Genomic DNA, 22,792 nt, shown 5'->3' with positions numbered 1-22,792 from the left:
TTTATGTTCTGTCTCCCTTCCTGATATTTCCCAACATTTCTTTTCCCTTCCTTTATATTCCCTTTCACTATTATTTATATTCCCCAAATGAATGAGAACATACACTGTTTGTCCTTCTCCGATTGACTTATTTCACTCAGCAAAATACCCTCCAGTTCCATCCACGTTGAAGCAAATGGTGAGTATTTGTCGTTTCTAATTGCTGAGTAATATTCCATTGTATACATAAACCACATCTTCTTTATCCATTCATCTTTCGATGGACACCGAGGCTCCTTCCACAGTTTGGCTATTGTGGCCATTGCTGATAGAAACATCGGGGTGCAGGTGTCCCGACGTTTCATTGCATCTGAATCTTTGGGGTAAATCCCCAACAGTGCAATTGCTGGGTCGTAGGGCAGGTCTATTTTTAACTCTTTGAGGCACCTCCACACAGTTTTCCAGAGTGGCTGCACCAGTTCACATTCCCACCAACAGTGTAAGAGGGTTCCCTTTTCTCCGCATCCTCTCCAACATTTGTTGTTTCCTGCCTTGTTAATTTTCCCCATTCTCACTGGTGTGAGGTGGTATCTCATTGTGGTTTTGATTTGTATTTCCCTTATGGCAAGTGATGCGGAGCATTTTCTCATGTGCATGTTGGCCATGTCCATGTCTTCCTCTGTGAGATTTCTCTTCATGTCTTTTGCCCATTTCATGATTGGATTGTTTGCTTCTTTGGTGTTGAGTTTAATAAGTTCTTTATAGATTTTGGAAACTAGCCCTTTATCTGATATGTCATTTGCAAATATCTTCTCCCATTCTGTAGGTTGTCTTTTAGTTTTGTTGACTGTATCCTTTGCTGTGCAAAAGCTTCTTATCTTGATGAAGTCCCAATAGTTCATTTTTGCTTTTGTTTCTTTTGCCTTTGTGGATGTATCTTGCAAGAAGTTACTGTGGCCGAGCTCAAAAAGGGTGTTGCCTGTGTTCTCTTCTATGATTTTGATGGACTCTTGTCTCACATTTAGATCTCTCATCCATTTTGAGTTTCTCCCTTTCCAGTTTTCTTCTTCCAGTACTATGTTGAGTAGAAATGGCAAAAGCAGGCATCCTTGCCTAATTCCTAATCTTAGAGAAACAACTTTCTTTCACTGTTGAGTAGGGTATTAGCTATGTATGGTCTTTGAGCTGACATTTTAAACCATAGTTTACTACATAATTGTCATACTTTTCCTTCTAGGAAATGATGGCAAAGCTACTAAAAGTAAGTCTTGCCTTTTTCATGAGAAACGTGAATAGGTAAATATAGCACCCACAAATAAATGTCGAAGAAATAAAAAGTTGATAAAAGATATAAATAGTTAACATGGGAAACAGGTTATTTAAAACCATTGAAGCAATTTTTTAAAAAGCCATCACTTTCTTCTGTGGAATTACCACAAGTATTGTAAATATAAGTAAAACCCAAGGTAACAAGACTGTGGAGTTACTGGTACTCTGGTGCTTTGATGTCACTCTGTAGGGCAGACACTATGCTGTGCTTTAAGCATCATCATCTCATTAGTATTCACAATAACTTTGAAGTGTACTATTGATTTCTCTGTATTTTAAATAAAGAAAATGGCACAAAGAGATCAAATAACTTGCCCAAGGATACAGAGCTAGAAATTGATAGGCCACAGATGTGAACCCTGCTGTCTGACCAAGGTCTGTATTTGACTTCTGTGCTCTATTGCCACATAAAGGAGCAGGCCTTCTGATCTTGTCATCTCCTTTCACTCAGGTTACTTGGGCCTAAGGAAATAAAATATATAGGATAAAGGTGAAGCAAGGAGGAGCATACAGGACTGTATACCTTTATCTGTGTCTACTATTTACTAGTAATTGTTGTATGTTCTGGAGACATAGCAATTTTAGACAAAATAAAAATACATGTAAAATCCGGGATTCGGGGTAACTTTCTTATAATCAAAGAATAAATGTGTGTCAGGGAGAGTGAGAAAGAATGATTATAATTGCTAATTAAAATGTAGCACCTCTGTGGAGGAAGTATGCTGTCTGAGTGAGATATGTTGTCTGGTCTCAGATGATCTGGAGATTCCACAGCCTAATGGATCCATCATTACATTCTGGCTCATCAGCAGGATATTATTCCTGTGTGGCTAATTCTGGGCTGCAAAAATTTCAAGCTGCATTGCTTTTGAATTAAAGTGGGGTTTCTGGAACTGTTCTCTTTCCCAGGGAGCTCATCCGCTGTTTGAAGTGGTACATGGACTGCTCAGCAGAACTGATTCGACAGGACCATATTCAGGAAGCCATGCGGGTAATGTACTAAGCTCACTGTACATAAAGGGACCACCCCTGCAGTTGTTTGTCAGTAATCTCAATGGTTTATAGTGTGCAGGACAAGCAGACATCCTAGTACACTAGTGTGCTTTCAGGAATGCTGTTGACCACATAAATCCCCTTTCCTCACCTTGGTTTTGCCTCAGAAGATCTTTATTCTGGATAATGTTACCTTAAGGCAGGCAGGATGGATGATGTGCATGTAGCTCCTGGCCATCCTGCCTACCTAGTTTTTGCCAACAGCATCCGTCTCTGCTTCTGCTGGCCAAAGCATCATATCTCCTTCTAAATGTTGTTGGCAACATTGATTAGAACTGATCTTCCAACAATTTCCCTTGTTCAGTGGTAACTAAACATTGTAGAACTGTTTTAAATAAAAAGACCTAAGTGTGGATGCACTATCTATGGATGTGTTGAGAAGAAGATAATCTTAAAACCTTGACCTTTGGAGGAATCCAGGGTAACCCCTGGCAGTGCCCCTCTATGGACAGGTTCCATGATAAGGCAGCCCTTTGCATTTCTGGGCAGCTCCAGTTTTCAGGGTACTGAAATCCTCATTGCAAGTTAACTTTCCAGTAACTTCTTTTTATGGTACTGCTTCTACTGTAATGAACCACCTATGAGACTGTTGATCCCTCTTTTGCTCAACAGTTCTCCAGATAGCTATTTAAAGAAAGCCGCCATATCCTCTGGGAACTCACAGCGAGTCTGTGCTTTCTCCCTTTTGGCCCCTACATTTTCTTGTTCTTGAGTTACTTTTTTTTTCATTTGCTTTTTAACTATGTCTTCCCCACCCTTTCCAGTTAGCAATAAAAGAAGGGCAACAAAGTTCTGTTTTTTCTCTGTCCTCTTTTAATTTCACATCATCTGCTCTAAGTACTACTGGGCCTGTGATTTTGCTGTTCTTATCCACATGGTAACAGGTGAGACAGGTGTTTCCCCAAGCATCATCAGACTGAAGAGGCAGAGTCATAGGTCTGTGTTCCCTTGCCTCTTCTCTGTACATTCTGTAAAACTCTAAGGCCACAAGTATTATTTCTGTGCTCCTTCAAATAATACATATCTGCAAAGCAGTCAGCATCTATCGTGGGTGTTAGGATGCAAAGAGGAGTAAGACAAGCCTTTCCCCTTGAAGAAAACATTCTCAGTGAAGCATGCATGAAGCACAGATGTAGAGCAGTGTTCTGAATTTGATGTGGGGGCAGGGCCTGAGTTCTGTTCTTCTCTTAACCCAGTACCTGTCAGATGCCTCATAGATATTTGAGGAGATAAAAATTGAGTTAAATGCAAGATATTCTATGTGAGTCTCAAAATTAATTGCTCAGGATACTGAAGCAAACACAGAAGTTGTTCTCCTAAGAATCATTCATTCAGTCATCCAGTCACTCAGTGTTGCTTGATACCTGCTATGTGTCAAAACACTGTAGTAGTCGCTGGGGATTCAGCAGGGGCCCAAGCAGAAACGGCTAGGCCTTCATAGCACTTCAAGTGGAGGAGAGACAGACATGTAACACAGATAAATACACAAAGTCCATGAAAAAAAACTTGATGAATACTATGAAGGGAATAAACAGGATCATAGGATAGACTAGCTAGAGAGGAAGGTTTACTTCAGACAGATTTTAGGGAAAGCTTCTCTGAGGAGGTAACCTCTGGGCTTAAATCAATGTTCAGAGTAGGAGGATGAGCATTCCAAACAGGAAACAGCATGTTTAAAACCCTCTTTAGGGGGTGCCTGGGTGGCTTAGTTGGTTAAGCTTCCTACTCTTGATTTCAGCTCAAGTCATGATCTGTATCAGGCTCTGCACTGGGCATGGAGACTGCTTAAGTTTCTCTCTCTGCTCTCAAAACAAAGCAAAAAACAAAAACGAAAACAAAACCCTGGGAAGCTTGAGTTTTCAAGCAACCAAAAAGTGGCTGATAATGACCAAAGCAAGGGATTTCAAATGATAAATTTGATGTGAGAGGTAACAGAAGGGAAAAACTGAGGCTGGTTCCAAGGAGTCTAGCTAGATCAGCTAGGTTGATCTCAGGGTTACCTCAGGAGATGTACTTCAGGATATCAGGTTTGGGTGAAGAGAAAGAGGAGTTCCCTTTGGGGGAGCACTTTTTTGAGGTACTTTCATATTTATTCTCATCATTTCAGGCTTGTTTGGCATCTCATAGTAATCTATACCATATTAAGGTTTTATCAGGTCATTTCCCCTTCATCAAATTTTTTTTTAAAAATTTCATTTATTTATTCATGAGAGATGCAGAAAGAGAGAGAGAGAGAGGCAGAGACATAAGCAGAGGGAGAAGCAGGCTCCACACAGGGAGCCCCATGTGGGACTCGATCCCCCCATGTGGGACTCGATCCCAGGCCTCCAGGACCATTCCTTGGGCCAAAGGCAGGCGCCTAAACCTCTGAGCCACCCAGGGATCCCCCCCTTCATCAAATTTTAGTTGATAAATCCTCTTGACTAAATCAGTAAGTAAGTCCATATCCAATCCTCTTTTCATCCTTCATGGTGAGGATGCCATCCTTCATGGTCTGGCAACTCTCCTTTCGGTGTGATAAAGTGTGGACCAGGAAACCTGTTCTTCATTACTCTTGATTCAATACATGTTGCCACCCATACCCCATGTCTTCCTTTCACTTTCAAAGTCATGACCTTTCTAAGAAAGTTTGACCACTAAGGAAAGTGAAAATAAAGAGTCCTTTATTTTCTTAGTTGTTTGTTCCCTTGTGAATGGCCTGTAGGAGATATCTTTGGTGGGTTTGAGGATGGTATTTGGCAACGTTCTAAAAAGATAGCACACTTTTCACTGCTGAGCTGCATCAGGTCCTCCAGGCATCAGGAAAAGAGCGGGCACAGTGGATCTTCTTGTGATAGAGGGTTATAATAATTCTTAGGATCGCTTTTCCCTTCAGGTTGATTAACTTCAGTAGAATTTGACAGAGCAACCTCTTCACCCACAGTTTAAGTGTCCATTGTCTCCACACAGGGTTAGGAGCACCCTAGAACTTTACATAAATCTCATAGGCTCCACCACTCATGCTCAGGAAGTGCAAGAAATTCTGCTGTTTAGTTCTTTTACTGTGAAACTAGTGGCTGTTTCAAGCCATTCAATACTTTTCTTGTGTTAGCTGTTTCAAACTGAAAGAAGAAAAAATGGTCATTTTTCTTTTTAAAATTAGAGTATGTAGCACAGATTTTCCTGGTTGTTTCCAGACCACCATTAAAAGGCTACAGAAACAGAGGCTGTAGCATTTATGCTGATAAGGCCACACACTGTAACTTTTTTCTACTGGTACAAGGTTTGGAAGATGCATTTTTCTGACCTAGCCATTCTGCAATGCCAACTGAATTCTATCTGGGCCACAAAACAAAGTGTGTTTTTTTTTGTTTTGTTTTGTTTTGTTTTTTGTTTTTGTTTGTTTGTTTGTTTGTTTGTTTGTTTGTTTGTTTTGCCAAACCTTATACATGCATAGGTCATGAAAGGTAGCTTAAGAATTATTTCCTACTATATATTTTAAGTAGCTGAACTCTATTTGTTTCATTCTTGGATAAGTTTCTCTAGTGTCTCTGCCTTTCCAGTATCTGGAAAATCTGTGGCATTTCTTTGATGAGAATGCATGGTCTTAGATTTTCAATCTGTTCTTTTAAAAGATAATTACTGTGCTCATAAGCATGGGCCAAGCTGCAGGGACTCCTCAGAGTGAGATTCTGCTCCTAAAACATGTTATGAGAGCTTCATCTTCTGCAGTGGTCAAAAATTGGGTATGGAATGTGTCCTGGTTTGGAAGAGGATAGAGAGTGAATGTGTCAGTTCTGCCTGGGGCTGTGCAACCTGGGGTAAGTTTTCTCTAGACTTGATCCCCAGTGAGAAGGCTGGCACTGTATCAGGCCCTAGCTATATCTCAAAGGTGCAGAAGTCTCCTTAATTCCTTCTTGGAACAAATTCAAGAGAAGTTAAATCACTGCTTTTGAAGCCTCCTATTTCCAAACCTGAAAAAAAATGCAAAGAAACTTAATTTTCTTTTGATCCTGTATGTTCTTGAGTTCAACTGCTCCCATAACAGTCTGTGGTTCCTCATTTTAAGAACCACAAAAAGAGTTGTGAAACAATTTGGTGATTCTTTCAGTAAGAAGTCAGCTTCTGTTCAGTGCCCATTTGGGCTTTTGAGGAAAACATTAAAAAAAAAAAAGTGCTTGTCTCCACAGTTGAAATTGTCCATCACCTGATTTTGGTGTAGAATTTACTGTTACTTTGCCCTTGATGCCCTACTGTGTTAGTTCTGGCCATCTGTAACACCTCTCTATCCCCTCCAGGCCCTGGAGTACCTTTTCAAGTTTATTGTGCAGTCAAGGATCCTGTATTCCCGAGCCACCTGTGGGATGGAGGAAGAGCAGTTCCGGTCCAGCATCCAAGAACTTTTCCAGTCCATCCGCTTTGTGCTCAGTCTGGACAGCAGAAACTCGGAAACACTTCTTTTCACTCAGGTCTTTGAGCTGCAGGGATGTTTTGCTGCTGAGTTCTTGTCTGCCTTCCCTGTTTGTTTCTTTGTCCTCTGGCTTCTAGAGTTGCAGAAGCCCTGCCAGACTCCTGGGGTTTGGGCGAGAGGTGATTTGCAAGGAAATACTTAATAGAACAAAATGCTACTTTTACTTCAAAGCCAGTTCTGCCCCAGCTGCCAAATATGAAACAGCCCAGTGGCTTTATGGTAGAGAAGAAGCACAACTTATTCTCAGAAGCCCTCTTTGCACCACATTTATTTAGTTACCATAATATTTGTCATTTATGAACATCTTATTTAGAGGGAATGGTCAGAATGTATAGAGAATTTTGTTTCCTAGTCACTCTATTAATTTAAAGAAACTTAAAAAAATAAACTTTAGATTAGTACTTATCCATTCCAGAAGTTAAGAGTAAAATAGGCAGACATAACTAGAAAACTTCAGTTAAGAATTAAGATTAAATTTTATTAGAAATTTAATGGTGGGAAGAAAATTTGCTTCCTTATATTACAAATCTCCAGTCAGCTAAATTGTTATCTTTTCCAGGGAGCCTCACCCTAGAAAGGATCAAGGATATTGTTTATTACATGCCCTATCACAAGGGGGTTATTTTTCTCTTATAAATAAATGTCAGAATTTTATCTAATAGATGCATTTCTTTGATTTTTTTTGAAGCCAATTATTACTCAAAACCTATCAGCAATGATCACTCTCCCGTCCATTCATTCAGTTGCTACCAGGACTGTCATGAGTGCAAATGTATGTTTAAATGCCTCCTTTAAGATTAGAATAGTCTGCTTTTTGTTTTCCACTTGACCATAGGTTGCCCCTGATGCCAATTGCCTTTAAGCCCCTTGGACCAAAGAACATGTGAGCAACTGCAAACTAGACTTTCTAAAAGAGTGGGAATTCCCTAAGGTTTCTAGTGTCTCTATAAGAAAAGGTCATTCCATGGCCTCCCTTGTGAAACACCCCACACAATGCATCCTCCTCCTCCTATCTGTCCTCCTGCCCATCTGTTCAAACCAAGAAGGGCCCAGGACACCTACTTTTCCCCTCAGCATACAGAGATATGAGGTGCTCAGAGGTAGCTAGCAGAGCAGGGCAGATATGCTTTCTCAGAACTTAGCAATGCCTTGTACTCAGTGGCATGTTCCTATCACATCAGGAGAGTTCAGATCTAGTCTCAGCTTAGACCTGCTTCTTTGGTGTCAGGCTCATGTTTCATGAGTTTCAGAATTCTCAGCAAGTCTGTGTTTCAGTCAGATTATATGTCTTTTCTTTGACTACTAGGAGATGTTAGGATGCCAATGTCCTTCTGTCCCAGTACATAAGTATAGGAAAGCTCACCATTTAAGAAAACATTTACGGTTTGTTGTGGATTATGAAAGGCCTGTTTTTCCCACTTTGTCTTTTGTATCTAACTGCTTATGATAATAGGTTTTTGTGCTTGTTCTAATTGCTGCAAAAAAAATCTCTTTGATATCCCAAGGAGTTATAAATCTGTAGATATAATTCATCTAAGTTCTGTCCTTAGGTCTGGCCTGAATATAGACTGCAGTATGATAACCAGCCTGTTTCCCCATGGCATAAATTTTCACTTACTGTAAGCAAGTATCTATTGCCTGCTGAAGCAGTTAAGGAAAGCAGCCCCACCCCACTCCCCATCACTGCCTGCCACGTGAGAGGAATGCACCCTCACCTTCTGATCTCACAGTGACACTCCATTCCCCTTTGTGGATTCTGGGTTAATTGTGTAAGAGGACTGAGAAGTAGGAAAGCCTCTTTCATGTTGCTTCCTCATAGAAGAAGGAGAACCAGTATTTATCAAAGACCAATGAGGTGCTGGGCACTCTGCTGGAAACTAACTTAATGCACTTAATTTTTTTTCATGCCAGTACCAGGAGATAAGTGATAGCATCATTCTCATTTTATAGATGAGAAAACAGAAATAGGCAGTAACTCCCCCAAGATTATGTGACAGATATGTAGTAAAGCTGAGATTTGAACTCATGTCTGTCTAATTCCAATACCCGTTTTCTTTTTCCTATACTACACTGCCTCTGAAAGGCTCTGGAACTATTATCAGATTGTCCTGAAGAGGCCACTTCATGGGTCTACCAGAGCTGAGATCCATGAAGAGAAATCTCCAAATACAAACACTCCTGTCTGGGCCACCTAGGTTGCCAGACTGTATGCCAGCATCACCCCCAGTCTTCAAGAGTTCACAGCTGACTAAATCCACACATTCTCCAACCTTGTGGATTTATACTTGCCACTGCCAAGCATCACATGAAGGACATGATTTACAAAGTCGTCAGATTTTATGTATTCAAGTCAATGTCCCTATCCTGGGAAAATGGTTCAGTTTTCAGAGCTAGATTGCTGGCTACAGGGCTGTGAGCAGAGCTCAGCTCATGCTGCTTGGTGGTGCTCAGCTCTCTCCACCGTATTTTCTTTGAGCAATTCCCGGCTTGAATTTGAGACCAAAATTAGAAAGTTGAGAGTTTGACCATAGAGACAGACAAAAAATTTAAATCCATTTTGTGAGCAAAACAGCTATGGCTATTAAACCATATTGAGCTGATTTCTTTTTATATTTCCTTCTCCTGCCAGCAAATGTATTGGCAAGTTATGAAAGCTTCAAGTGGCCTGGGCCCCAGCAAATTTTCTTGTTTTAGTTTCCTTTCTGCTCCTGTGTTCCATGCCCCAAGAGTGCTGTAGAGGATGTGTGGAGTTAAAGGCCCTGGAGGAGCCTCCATGAGGCAGGGGTGCTGCAATGCATTTTCAGCCTCTCACCCCTGGGTATGATTGTCTGATCACATGAGTTAGACACCTTACTCTGTACTAACCACAGCCTCACTTGCTTCTGCAGGCAGCACTCCTTAATTCCTTCCCAACCATCTTTGATGAGCTGCTGCAGATGTTCACTGTGCAGGAGGTGGCAGAGTTTGTCAGAGGGACTCTAGGGAGCATGCCCAGCACTGTGCACATTGGACAGTCAATGGATGTGGTAAAGCTACAGTCCATCGCCAGAACTGTGGATAGCCGCCTGTTTTCTTTCTCAGGTAAATCATGTTGGAATGAGAGTCAGAATCACCTTTCCTCCTTTCCAGGGTGTTATCAAGTTGTAACCAAAGGATTGGTTTTATCAGCCATCATGCAAGAAGCCTGTGGCCCTAAAAATGCAGAGTATTTGAGGAACTATGTTAGATAATGCAGCCAAGATGTAGGCCTACTGCCTCACTCATGATTTATCCCCAGGAACCCACAGCCTGGGCCATGCCCATGGGATGGCCTACAGAGCAATTTCCAGGCTCACAAGTCTACAGCTGCCAAGGGTAGGGCCTGCCACACCTCTAGCAGGTTGGGAAAGCAGAAGGAAAGGAGGGGGAACAAGAGTGAAGGGTATAGCCCAAAGGGTTAAGAGTAAGTTAAGGATAGAGGACGTATCAGATATTAAACTGATAAGAACAGATACTACACATGGCCAACATGCACATGAGAAAATGCTCCGCATCACTGGCCCTCAGGGAAATACAAATCAAAACCACAATGAGATACCACCTCACACCAGTGAGAATGGGGAAAATTAACAAGGCAGGAAACCACAAGTGTTGGAGAGTATGTGGAGAAAAGGGAACCCTCTTACACTGTTGGTGGGAATGTGAACTGGTGCAGCCACTCTGGAAAACTGTGTGGAGGTGCCTCAAAGAGTTAAAAATAGACCTGCCCTACGACCCAGCAATTGCACTGTTGGGGATTTACCCCAAAGATACAGATGCAGTGAAACGCTGGGACACCTGCACTCCGATGTTTCTAGCAGCAATGTCCACAATAGCCAAACTGTGGAAGGAGCCTCGGTGTCCATCGAAAGATGAATGGATAAAGATGATGTGGTTTATGTATAAAATGGAGTATTACTCAGCCATTAGAAATGACAAATACCCACCATTTGCTTCAACGTGGATGGAACTGGAGGGTATTGTGCTGAGTGAAGTAAGTCGGTCGGAGAAGGACGAGCATTGTATGGTCTCATTCATTAGGGGAATGTAAATGATAGTGAGGGGAATATAAGGGAAGGGAGAAGAAATGTGTGGGAAATGTCAGAGAGGGAGACGGAACGTGGAGACTTCTAACTCTGGGAGACGAACTAGGGGTGGTAGAAGGGGAGGAGGGCGGGGGGTGGGGGTGAAGGGGTGACGGGCACTGGGGGTTATTCTGTGTGTTGGTAGATTGAGCACCAATAAAAAATAAATTAAACAAAAAAAGAAGTGACAAATACCTACCATTTGCTTCAACGTGGATGGAACTGGAGGGTATTGTGCTGAGTGAAGTAAGTCAATTGGAGAAGGACAAACAGTATATGTCCTCATTCATTTGGGGAATATAAATAATAGTGAAAGGGAATATAAGGGAAGGGAGAAGAAATGTGTGGGAAATATCAGAAAGAGAGACAGAACATAAAGACTCCTAACTCTGGGAAACGAACTAGGGGTTTTGGAAGGGGAGGAGGGTGGGGGGTGGGGGTGAATGGGTGACGGGCACTGAGGGGGGCACTTGACGGGATGAGCACTGGGTGTTATTCTGTATGTTGGCAAATTGAACACCAATAAAAATAAATTTATTATTAAAAAAAAAAGAGTAAGTTAAGAAAATTAGAGAGACCCTGAAAGGGAGCCCTGATAACCCACTGTGTTTACTTTGTTCCTTGTCTCAGATAGATGCCTTTCCAGTCTTTGAAAGTACCTCTAAGGATTAGATAAAGAAATAAACAGTAAGCCCTCCACACCCCAAGAGCTCACAGCAGCCTAACAAATAATAAACAGCCCAGACTTCCCGTCAGAAAGAACCTCTGGATTCATACCTGAAACTACATTTAGCATTATCAGCCTGGCAGTAGTACCAAGTGCTCAATGGCCAAATGTTAATTAAGATCAATATGAGCCTTAGCCTTTAAATGGAATATCACAGTCATAGGATAAACTTCTGTGTTACAAAAATAAATCTCAAACAGTAACAAAACAGTTGTTATTAGAATTTTTTTTTAATATTTCATGAGAGACACACAGAGAGAGAGGCAAGCTCCACTCAGGGAGCCCGATGCGGGACTCCATCCTGGGACTCCAGGATCATGCCCTGGGCCGAAGGCAGGCGCTCAACCGCTGAGCCACCCAGGTGTCTCTAGAATTTTTACCTTTAGAATTTTTGGTAGTAAAAATCTTTGACTTTTAAAATATAAGAAAAATAATTTCTCAACCAAATGCTACACAATTGCAATACTAAATAAATGTTCCCTTTAACTTAATTCTGCTAGTGTATTATTCATGGCAAAGCTGACACTAAGAAAGTTAGCTTTTCTCTACCAGTAACTATTTATAGTAAACACTTCTCCCTTCACCACTTCATGGGCTGGAGATTTTTAGCACTGGTTTGGATGCATTGACACGGAGGCCACTGCATACGTTCAAGCTTTGTGCACTGTTTAAAGAAGATGCTTTCAAATACATGGGAAGGGGGACAGCAAAGTGCCCTCACTGACATCCTTTATTTCTAACATTTTTTGCACGTACTTACTCCTTCCCATAATCACTTAACAACAACCATTCTAAACTTTATGTGACAGTGGAACTTTGTAGTTGGATTTTGAGATGACAGGCCACCACCAGATTTTCATTTGCATCTCTGTTTCATTGAATGTTTGAGTTGCAGCATCTCCCTTGAAGCGAGATTTTTACCAGTGGTGTCTTTTAGGCAACACTTAAAAGTCTTCTCAGAGCACATCAGTTTGGTCTCTTCTTCAGCAGGTTCTGGCAAGAAACTACTGTTTTCTCCGCAGGTAGTTATTGGTTGTTATAAATTCTTCTCTGTTGGTATTTTGGTCTGCAGAATGTATTATGAATTCCTCTTTTGTCCAACCATCATTTTAAACATAAAATAGCTGTCATTCATTTTATTTGAATATATTCTAAGTATTTGACAAGACAGCCCCAAATCTCTTGTAAGTCATGTAATTGGTCTCTGGCTGAAAAAAAAATTCTTTCTGAATTTTGTCTGGAACACTTAATTATGGTCAGACGTGAACAATGAATCCAAAATGGCCTGGCTTGTTTATTGTTATTATTGGTAATCTAACTACATCATGTTGGCCAGATAGGGGAGTACCTGCAGAGTCACACAGTCACTGACCACATAGGAGTGCAGAGCACCAGAAATGTTCACACTTGTATTTCCCTTTGTCTTCTCATCACACCTGTGAAGTAAATGCAGAAAAGGCCATTAGTACCTCATCATACAGATGGGAAAAAGCAAGCCTATAGGAGGAATGAACCTGCCTGAGGTTCCTTAGGGTGAGTTAATAAAGGAATTTGAACGAGGATTCAGCCTTCCTGACAGTTCTAAATATAGTCATCTCCTGATGAAAATGTTGTTCAGGTAACATTAAGGAGAAAAGCATTAGCATTAGCTCATTATCAAAGGTTTAGGACAAAACAAAGTCCTGCTACTATTCTACTCATTGCTCTGAACATGCCAAACCTGTCCCCTGAGCCATTAGGAGATAGACCTAATGGTTGCCACCAAGTTAATGCTCATGCCAGGCCACCTAGCCAGAGCATCATAAAAAGCGACCATTTATAATCCATATCAAGTCTGCAGGTCCAATCAATAGAGTTCACAGAACTAGGTGTGTCATGTAAATGGAATTTTCACTGTAAGCTATGCTTTTAATTTGAAATCTAGTCATTAAAGAGATTTTGTTTGGAAGTAACCTAATGTTCATCCTGCACAAAATGCCATAGATATTGAGGCTTAAAATGAGAAAGAAGGAAAGAGAGATGGAAAGACAATGCTGTGGAATGTCTTCGTAATGTCCAGAAGTGGTCTTTTACACCCTCAGAAGGGAAGGAGTGACCTCCAGCTTGGCACCAGTTTTAGCCCCACCTGTTTTAAGACCATTTAAGACCCCCAGTGTCACTGGCTTCCAGAGGTAGCTAGTTCTCTGAAGGGCTGCTTCACCCTTGTGTTTTCTCTCTCAGAATCCCGCCGCATCCTGCTTCCTGTGGTTCTCCATCACATTCACCTTCACCTGAGGCAGCAGAAAGAGCTGCTCATCTGCTCAGGGATTCTCGGCAGCATCTTCTCCATCGTCAAGACCAGCTCTCTGGTAGTGGCCCCACATCTGCTCCACCCCCCTCTCCCCGTCAGCTCTGCCCCAGTCTTATATTACTTTAGCCAGACACAAAGCAACAAACATCACTTTGTACATTCCTCAGAGAAGCTTTCATCAGTGAGAGGAAGGTGCCCAAGTGAATGGAGGCTTGTGTATGCCCAGCAGGCTTCTTCACACAGCAGCCTTGCTATTTGAAAAAGTTGTGTTTCCATAAATCCACCCAGAAATGTAGTTATCTTTAACACCAGAAAGCCGAATCCTGTGCCATGTTCTATTTCTATCAAAAGGTATTAATCCTGTGTTCCTGGGAGTGTTCTGAGGATACTCAGGCACAAGCACAGGGAGGCAGGCCCAGGCTGAGAGGCAGCTTGCTCATTCAGACTTTTCTGTCAGCTTCCTAGCAGCTTGATTCCACCCATATGGCATTCCTATACCATGCCAGATGAGGTCGGGATGTAAGAGAGATAATTGTTGCCCGCAGGAGCTCTGAGCCTCATGGATGGGAGAATTGCACTTTAAAGATGAGGTTGCAACTAGTAATGCTTTTGTCTGTTTTCTTTCCTCTTTACTTTTTATTTTAAAAAGAGTTCTGTGGTGGGAGGGGAGGGAAGGAAGGAAAGACATGTATTAGGCATGAATAAGGGTAGGAATCTATTTTAATGATATTTATTTTATACATATTATAGTAGAAGAAATGCATATTAGAGAAAATTTGTAAACTGTAGGAAAGTATAAAGAGAGAAATCAAGAACAAGAATGAGTTTTTTATTACAACATTGTACTAAGCTGAAATAAAGTTTCTGGAGAATAAAATTTCAACCACATTTAAAATGAAGGCCAGAAGCCAGGTGATAAGAATGTACAAGGTTAGGCTATCCATGTAGAGCAGGAGAAGTCCTGAAAGAAAAGAGCGTGGTTGCTTTGAGCAGGATTTAGGGACCCAATAGGGTGCTCTGGTTCCAGACTTAAAGTGCCATCTGGTGTCAGGGGCCTCACTTGGCAGAGTGCCTACGGTGGTTGTAGTGGCCCTATTGTTTGCTCTTGGCTCCAGGCAAGGCTTGGCAGCTCTCCTTCCCACTGGGCCTCAGAGAGGCAACACTAGACACATAAGGTCTTTTAGCAGCCCAAGGTCAGACTTGAGGAGGTTGGAGGCTTATTGCTAAAGGAAGGAGAGAAATTGAAGGGAGAAAATAAAGGGCAGGAGAGGAATGGAAGAGGAATGGAAACAGGTAAAAGCCTGAAGGGAATGGTCTGGTTTTATTTGTGGGGCTAGAGAGTTGGGTGCAATTAGTAGCTTACAACTAGTCAGACATCACACTGTTACTCCAAATAAGAGTGTTATAGTCACTTCAGCAGATGAGAAAGAGGACTTTGGCCCCAGGAGCTCCTCACATTTTTCATGTGGAATAGGGCACAATATAATTACATTGAATGAATGGGTTGGGGTGGAATTTAAGCTCCATGAAAGTAGCAATACTATCTTTGTTGTTTACCTCTGTATACTCAGGTTCACAAATGGTGACTGGCACATGGTAAAGGCTTAATAAATAATGGATTGGTAGATGGATCGACAGATGGACATTTATACCAGTAATAATATTAAGAGGCTAGAGAAGGAAAAAAAAAAAAAAGAGGCTAGAGAAGGGACAATGGGAATCTTTCAGATAAATAAAATCTGATTTGAGATTCAGTGTTGAGAGGCCTGTAAAAGCATAGCACAGACTCTTTCTAAATTTAGAGTGTGGTGGCTGAGAAGCAGAGCTTAGTGAGGAGGTATGCTCTGTTGTTTCTGTGAGTCTGCCCAAGAAAGACACATTGAGACCAGAGTCCTTCAGGTGAACTAGGGAACACAAGCAAAAATGCTGAGGACCTAGAAGTGAGATGCAGCCATATCTGAGCAGCAGTTGGGGCTAGCAATGCTTGAGATCACCTAAGGAGAAAATCCTGAGGAGAAAACAGTCATCTTAAAGACTGAGATACTTCTATGTGCATTGGCAGTTGTGTTAGCAATAGTGAAGGTGCTACTACCACACCCTATGGCGTGAACACTTTACCATTTTCTCACAGTGTTAGCAGTGTTGTGCTTTTTCCTGATTTTTCTATGGAAACCAAAGAAAACATGTAACTCAGGACGGTCACTTCTGTCCTGTATATTGTGATTAATGTATCTACTTGAGGTTCAGAACTGTGGGTGTCAGGTGGTGCTGGGTTAGGCGAAGGCCCTGGCCACCATACCAGGGCAACAGAGGCAGGTTCGCCTCACCTTCTCTCAGAGCTGTTGTCCAGGTTCCTTGACACTGCATGCTAGTGAGGCCGGAGCTCAGTGTTAAGAATCCAATCAGAAGACCACTCCTGACGTCGCTGACTTAGTAAGTGCTGCCAGCTGTGTGTCAGCCTGGCCTGGGTGCTAACGGTGTGCTCTCTCGCTGCTCGCTCCAGGAGGCAGATGTCATGGAGGAGGTAGAAATGATGGTGGAGAGCCTCCTGGACGTGCTCTTGCAGACTCTGCTCACCATCATGAGCAAATCGCACGCTCAGGAGGCGGTAAGAGGGCAGCGGTGCCCGCAGTGCACAGCCGAGATCACTGTTAGTAACTAACATTCAGGTTTTCTTGCTTTCTTTTCTAACCTGGGGCTCCTCCACACCAACCCCCACCTCCTCATTGCACCACCTCCATCTCCACCTCCCTTCCTGCATGGTTGTCAGCATGCTGCCTTCTTCCCTTTTCGCACCTGGTTCCCATCTCCACTCTGAAAGCTCTAGGTTCATAGTCCCAGAAATTTACTATAGAGTTGATGCAGGGAATGCTTCTTGTCCTGTTTTTCTGCACACTGTCTCTGTTGGCCTTTGCTTTTATGCCAACTCATTTTCTATTGTGTAGAATGGAGCAGAGATGTACTAAGAGATTGAAGGTGAAAAATAGACTTTTCCTTACAGGAGCAGGTTCTCCTAAATGTTGTGCACCAGCAGAATAATCTTCTTAGAATTAGGTTGTATCTACAGATTAGTTGTTTTTGTCTACAATGTTTGTATCCAAATATCTAGCGTCTGGAAAACTGTGATGAGGTAGAGTTGCACTGGCTTTACTGGACAGAAGAGAAGTGGCCTGCAGAGGCTTCTCAGAAGAGGCAGAGAGACAGCCCCCACTCCTGTACCCAGAGTGGACTTCTTAACCCTGATGTTAGAACTCCATTAACAGATTGCATGGATTCTTCCAGTTGGCAGGTGGGAGATTACAGTGATTTCTTTGAAGTGAGTCCTCTGTGGGAGTAAGCCAAGCTCCAGCATGCTAGGGAGAGCAGAGAGCAGACATGTGTTCTGAAGCACTGGGTTTAGAAAGAATGTCTGTTCCCTTGGGATCTCCTTTTGAGGGCACTCTGGCTGCAGGTGAAAACAATTGTGCCCTGCTATGTCCTGGTAACCCGTCCTATCCAGCAACCACACAGTGCTTGCTGTGAGCCAAACTCTACTCTGTACCCTTTCGTTTAGCAATATTAAATCACATAGATGTAATGAAGATGATAATAACTGCATAATTTACCAAGCACACCTTTATGTACTGGACTTGTCCACTGAGAAGCTTTGTATGTATTCATTCCTCTGACCCTCATAACAAATCTATGAATTATGGCTTATTATGCCCATTTCTCAGATAAAACTGTGGTTCATATACATGTATATATATTCTGTGTATACATATGCTATAATAATTTTGTGTGTCTAGAAATGCTTTGAGAGACAATAAAATCTATTGTAAAATTTCCGTGAGTTTAAAAACACTTGGTCAGCTGCCCCATGACAGAAATTGCCATAGGATGGTGAAAATCTTGAAGTCCTTAAAACAAGATTTTCTTCCATGTTACTGCAGTTGGAACTTAAAGAAATTTTAAAGATTCATTTTTTTATCCTTAGATTTTTTTCTTATCTTAAAGCCCTTAACGTCTTCTCATAAAGGTCAGTTTTGACTCCTCTGGATTCCAGAAAGCTATGTTGACCTACTGTGTTCCATCTTCCTGGTCCAGTAACCACATATAATCTCTGGGAGGTCCCCAAGAGATCCTTGTAGAAGGGCTACTCCAACCTAGTATGATGGGAAGAGCCCAAATTCTGCCCAGAAAAGGCCAAGTACCCTGTTCTGAAGAACCCCTTTAGACCTCAGTGTGGTGGCCTGGAAATATATAGTGACAATGGACTGTTTAGCCAGAAATTTCCTAGGAGAAAAATCTAGACTCTCTGTCTCGCTTTGCAGTACTTCTTTGTTACAGGTTAAGGTTTTTCCATTAGCTGCTGCAGAGGTCTTATTAAAACTCCCAAGCCCTTCAGACCTCTCTTTAGCAGAAAAGAAAACTCATTCTCAGGGCCAGAGTCCTCCCCTTCCCTTTCATGATCATTGGGGCCATTTCAGACCCTTCCTTCTCTCCTTGCCCTCTGTGGATTGGGGAAACACAGCCCTTGTGACTAGCTGTGCTGAGTGGTTTTTTTGGTTGATCCCCAGGGTGAGTATGTGTCCTGCCTTCTTTCACTGCTCCGCCAGATGTGTGACACCCATTACCAGCATCTCCTGGACAACTTCCAGAGCAAAGATGAACTCAAGGTGGGCAACAAACCTCTCTTAAAACTGACTTTTGAGGAAAGGATTCATGCAGCTAAGACTCTCCAGGAGCTTTCCTTCTGCCAGGGGGCAAGTGCAAGTGATCAGGACTGCCTAGGGTGAAGGGTTCACCAGCCCCCTTTACAGCTGGGAATGTATGACTCCCAGAAGCTAAAAGCCAGCAATGTTCTTAGACAGACAGATTCTATTTTTTTTATTTTTTATATTTTTAGACAGATTCTAGTAACACTAGCAAGTCTTCCCTGACTCCTAGCAGTTCTATGACTATGTGCCTCAGTGAGAGGCTGCTCTAGGTCATAGTAGTCATCCACAAACCAGAACTCTTCCCTTTCTTATTGACTCAACAGTCACCTTATATTTTGCCCCTGCAAACCAGACTTTGCTGTTTAATAGCTATAATTATAATAATGATGATGACTTTTCTTCATTAGCATGTATTTCTGGAAGTGACCTTAGAAAGCAAAAGTGAGCAGTGCCCATTGGCTACCAGATTCAAGATCTAGACCACTGGGGCAGATAATGCAGAAAAATGGGCCCATGATCCACAAAACAGAAGAACATTCCCAAGCTTCATGTGGTATTAGCTGTTGACAAACTTCTGGGGCTTGTGTCTTTGCTTTAGAATGCCCTACTCAATTCATCCCTGGATAAACAAACAATTGCAAATTTTAGTGGTATGCTCTGCCTCTATTCAGAACCAAGTCATTTGCATTTCATAGTAATGCATTACACTTTTTTCATTTTTATGACGTTTATTAATCATATTGTATCAGTTAATAAGTATTATGTGTCACTTTCTAGTATCTGGTCTTGCCTGCCTTTCCACAGACATGGAGCTCTGCAGATTGTTGTCATTAACTCGTTTCAGTAAGGTCAGACTGTCTTCTTGGAGGGATGAGTTGACAGCCCTTGAAGTGAACCAAAAGTTAGCCAGAGGCCAAAGCAGTGCTTGAGCTAGGTTGTAGAGCCTGAAAATCCAGTGTTAGCTATTCTAGATTATTTTCATCCTTTGTGTTTTCTACTAACTAATTCACAATCAGAAGCTTAGGCTGTCATCATTCTCTTACTTTTTATTTACAAGTTTATTTTTATAACAGCAATATGTATACATATTTTTAATTGTAAATTTATTCTTCATTTATTGAAAGCCTGCTATATGTAAGCATTATACCCAGACCTTATGGGTTTTTAAAATTTTAATTCTAGTGTAGTTTAATATACAGTGAATATGTATACATAATCTTAAAAGCCAAAAGCATGTTACAAAGCTTATAACATGAAATGGTTGTTCCCTGGTTCAGCCTCATATCCAGTTTCTATTCCCCAAAAAGCAGTCACTTTGAACAGTAAAAGCTGTTTTTTAAACTTCTACTGCCATTTTAAATTTTAACTGGTAGTTATTATCTATTTTCGTATTCCCATGGAAAATGAGAGTGACTCTCCTGTATCATTCCTCTCTCACACACAAGTCTTTCCTCTCATTCTTCCAATATAGTTTGCATACATTTTTGTTTAAATCGGCAATCGACTCTTCTTTATTACAGCTAGGAAAATACTGTGGCAGGCCAGCTGCTACACTATTACACTTCCTTTCTTATAAAACGTATTGGTTTTTTCCTGGAATTATTTGCCTCTTTTGTTATTTGCACATTTTTTGTTTTCTTTTGATTTTCAAATCTGGCTAGGATTTCTTCTTTTCCCTTTCTGTAATAAACCTCTTCTTCCAGCTTTCTCCAAGATCAGATCTGTCAGATACTGTCCAGTCACTTTTTCTTTTCCTAGAAACTTGCCCTGTTTTTATTTATTTCAGTCTCTAACTTTCATGTTAGAGACTTTCCTCCTACTAGAGACTTATTTTTTCGTTGTTCCTTTTTTTTTAATAATAAATTTATTTTTTATTGGTGTTCAATTTGCCAACATACAGAATAACACCCAGTGCTCATCCCGTCAAGTGGCCCCCTCAGTGCCCGTCATCCATTCACCCCCACCCCCCACCCTCCTCCCCCTCCACCACCCCTAGTTCGTTTCCCAGAGTTAGGAGTCTTTATGTTCTGTCTCCCTTCTGATATTTCCCACACATTTCTTCTCCCTTCCCTTATATTCCCTTTCACTATTATTTATATTCCCCAGAAGAATGAGAACATATAATGTTTGTCCTTCTCCGATTGACTTATTTCACTCAGCATAATACCCTCCAGTTCAATCCACATTGAAGCAAATGGTGGGTATTTGTCATTTCTAATGGCTGAGTAATATTCCATTGTATACATAAACCACATCTTCTTTATCCATTCATCTTTTGAATATTAGTCTATGTCTAAAGTGAGACACTGGTGCTAATGATAAGCTCTTTGTGTATGTGTATCTGTGTGCAGGCCTTCCCTGTAGCTGACTGAAGAAAGTCTGATCAGAGCCTCCTCTAATCTCTGTATCAACTAGTCTGTGCTCTTGGACTTGTCTGTTTCCTGAGAAAAGAATCCTTTTCCCTTCCTAGAAATGGAATAGCCCACCAATATTTGGGGATCAAATAGCAAAAAGAAGCTGGGAACCTTCCAGCTCAGCAGGTGAACTTTCTCTCAATGCCTATTTTCATTTTGGTATCTCAGCCCTTACCTGTTGCTGTATCCTTGAGAACAGTTCCTCAGTGATCAACTACTCCAGAAAGCAGCCCTCAGTTCTTCTGACAGGATGGGGAAAGCCTGGTCACCCAAGGACATGAGATGAGAAGAGATGACAGAAGAGGTCTTAGGGAGACTGTAAATCAGTCTTCCTGTTTTCAGCCTTCATATCCCAGTCCCACAGAGGTACTTAGTGATGCCTGCAGTTTCTGAGATTCTTGCTTCCTGTTGCTGTCACTTCCCAAGGCTGTTGGCTATCATCTTTCTCAAGTATATTAAGTCAGTTACATACAAGCTTTCAAAATGTATTCACCTCAAAAAAAAATGTATTCACCTCTTCTCATTACTGTGTTCTTATTTCCTGTTTCCTTTGTCTCTGTGGGTATATATTTATTACTTGACTGTCATTTTAGAGGATTTGAGCTGAAACAGATGAGGGAACATATGCAGTCCACCACACCAAATATAGAGTTCAGCACATTTATTCTTTTTTTATGACAGCATTATTGATATATAATTTGCATACCATAAAATTTACACTTTTAAACGGTACAATTCAGTGTCTCTGATATATCCATCTTAAAAGACTTCTCACAAAATAACAAGATCAAGTTAATAATTTATAACTTCCCACAAAGAAATGCCCAAGAGCATATGGCTTAATTGGTGCATGCTACCAGATTTTTAAAGAAGAATTAATACCAATCCTTTACAAGCTCTCATAAAAAATAGAAGAGGAAAGAACACTTCCCAACTCATTTTATGAGGTCCGTATTACCCTGACATGAAAACGAAAGGCAGACATCACAAGAAAAGCAAACTATAAATCAATATCCCTTATAAACATATAAGTGCAGCATACTAGCAAACTGAATCCAGGAATGTAGTAAAAGAAATATACACCATGATTATGTAGGATTGATCCCAGAAGTGCAAGATTGGCTTAACATGAGGTAATTAATCAACATAATACACCATTAAATAGAATAAAAGACAAAAACAAGACCATCATAATGAATATTTAAAAAAAAAAAACATTTTTTTAAATCCATCCACCAAACTTTCATGATAAAAATCATTCAAAAACTAGAAATAGAAAGGAATTTCTTTAGATTGATAAAGGGCATCTATGAAAAATTATTAACATCATACTTAATAACAAAAGACTGAATGCTTTCCTCTTAAGATCAGAAACAAGAGAAAGACAGATAGCTGGTCTAGCCATTTACACTCATTATATTGGAGGATCTAGCTGGAGCAATTTGGCACGAAGTTGGATAGGAAGAAGTAAAACTATTTCTATCCTCAGATGACATGATTTTGAATACAGAAAATCCTAAGACATTCATAAAAACACTATTGGAAGTAATAGACAAGTTCAGCAAATTTTCACAATATATAATTAATATACAAAAATCAATTATATTTCTTGGCACTAGCAATTAACAATTCAAAAAGGAAATTAAGAGGAAAATTCCATTTATAATAGTATAAAAACACAAAATAGATAGGAAAGGAAATTTAAAAAGACCTAAATAAGTGGAAAGACACCCCATGTTAATAGATA

The 22,792-nt window shown here is 41.0% G+C and overlaps 1 protein-coding gene across 35 annotated transcripts in view; it reads left to right on the top strand.

Moving 5' to 3' along the window:
* Positions 1 to 22,792, top strand: part of DOCK3 (dedicator of cytokinesis 3) — a 523,288-nt gene that overhangs the window by 441,133 nt on the left and 59,363 nt on the right. For 18 of the 35 annotated variants that reach the window (XM_072720925.1, XM_072720913.1, XM_072720896.1 and 15 more), the window contains 6 exons: positions 2,218 to 2,299; positions 6,639 to 6,809; positions 9,700 to 9,892; positions 13,862 to 13,989; positions 16,435 to 16,581; positions 18,491 to 18,589. In XM_072720925.1, coding sequence (XP_072577026.1) covers positions 2,218 to 2,299; positions 6,639 to 6,809; positions 9,700 to 9,892; positions 13,862 to 13,989; positions 16,435 to 16,581; positions 18,491 to 18,589 — 820 coding nt within the window. The remainder of the gene's footprint in view (positions 1 to 2,217; positions 2,300 to 6,638; positions 6,810 to 9,699; positions 9,893 to 13,861; positions 13,990 to 16,434; positions 16,582 to 18,490; positions 18,590 to 22,792) is intronic. The other 17 variants (XM_072720923.1, XM_072720926.1, XM_072720920.1 and 14 more) reach the window with 2 other exon arrangements.

The sequence above is a fragment of the Vulpes vulpes genome, chromosome 9 (assembly GCF_048418805.1).
Source record: "Vulpes vulpes isolate BD-2025 chromosome 9, VulVul3, whole genome shotgun sequence".
NCBI lineage: Eukaryota > Metazoa > Chordata > Mammalia > Carnivora > Canidae > Vulpes > Vulpes vulpes.
Note: the sequence above shows the minus strand (reverse complement) of the source record. Positions and strands in the feature narration are given on the sequence as shown.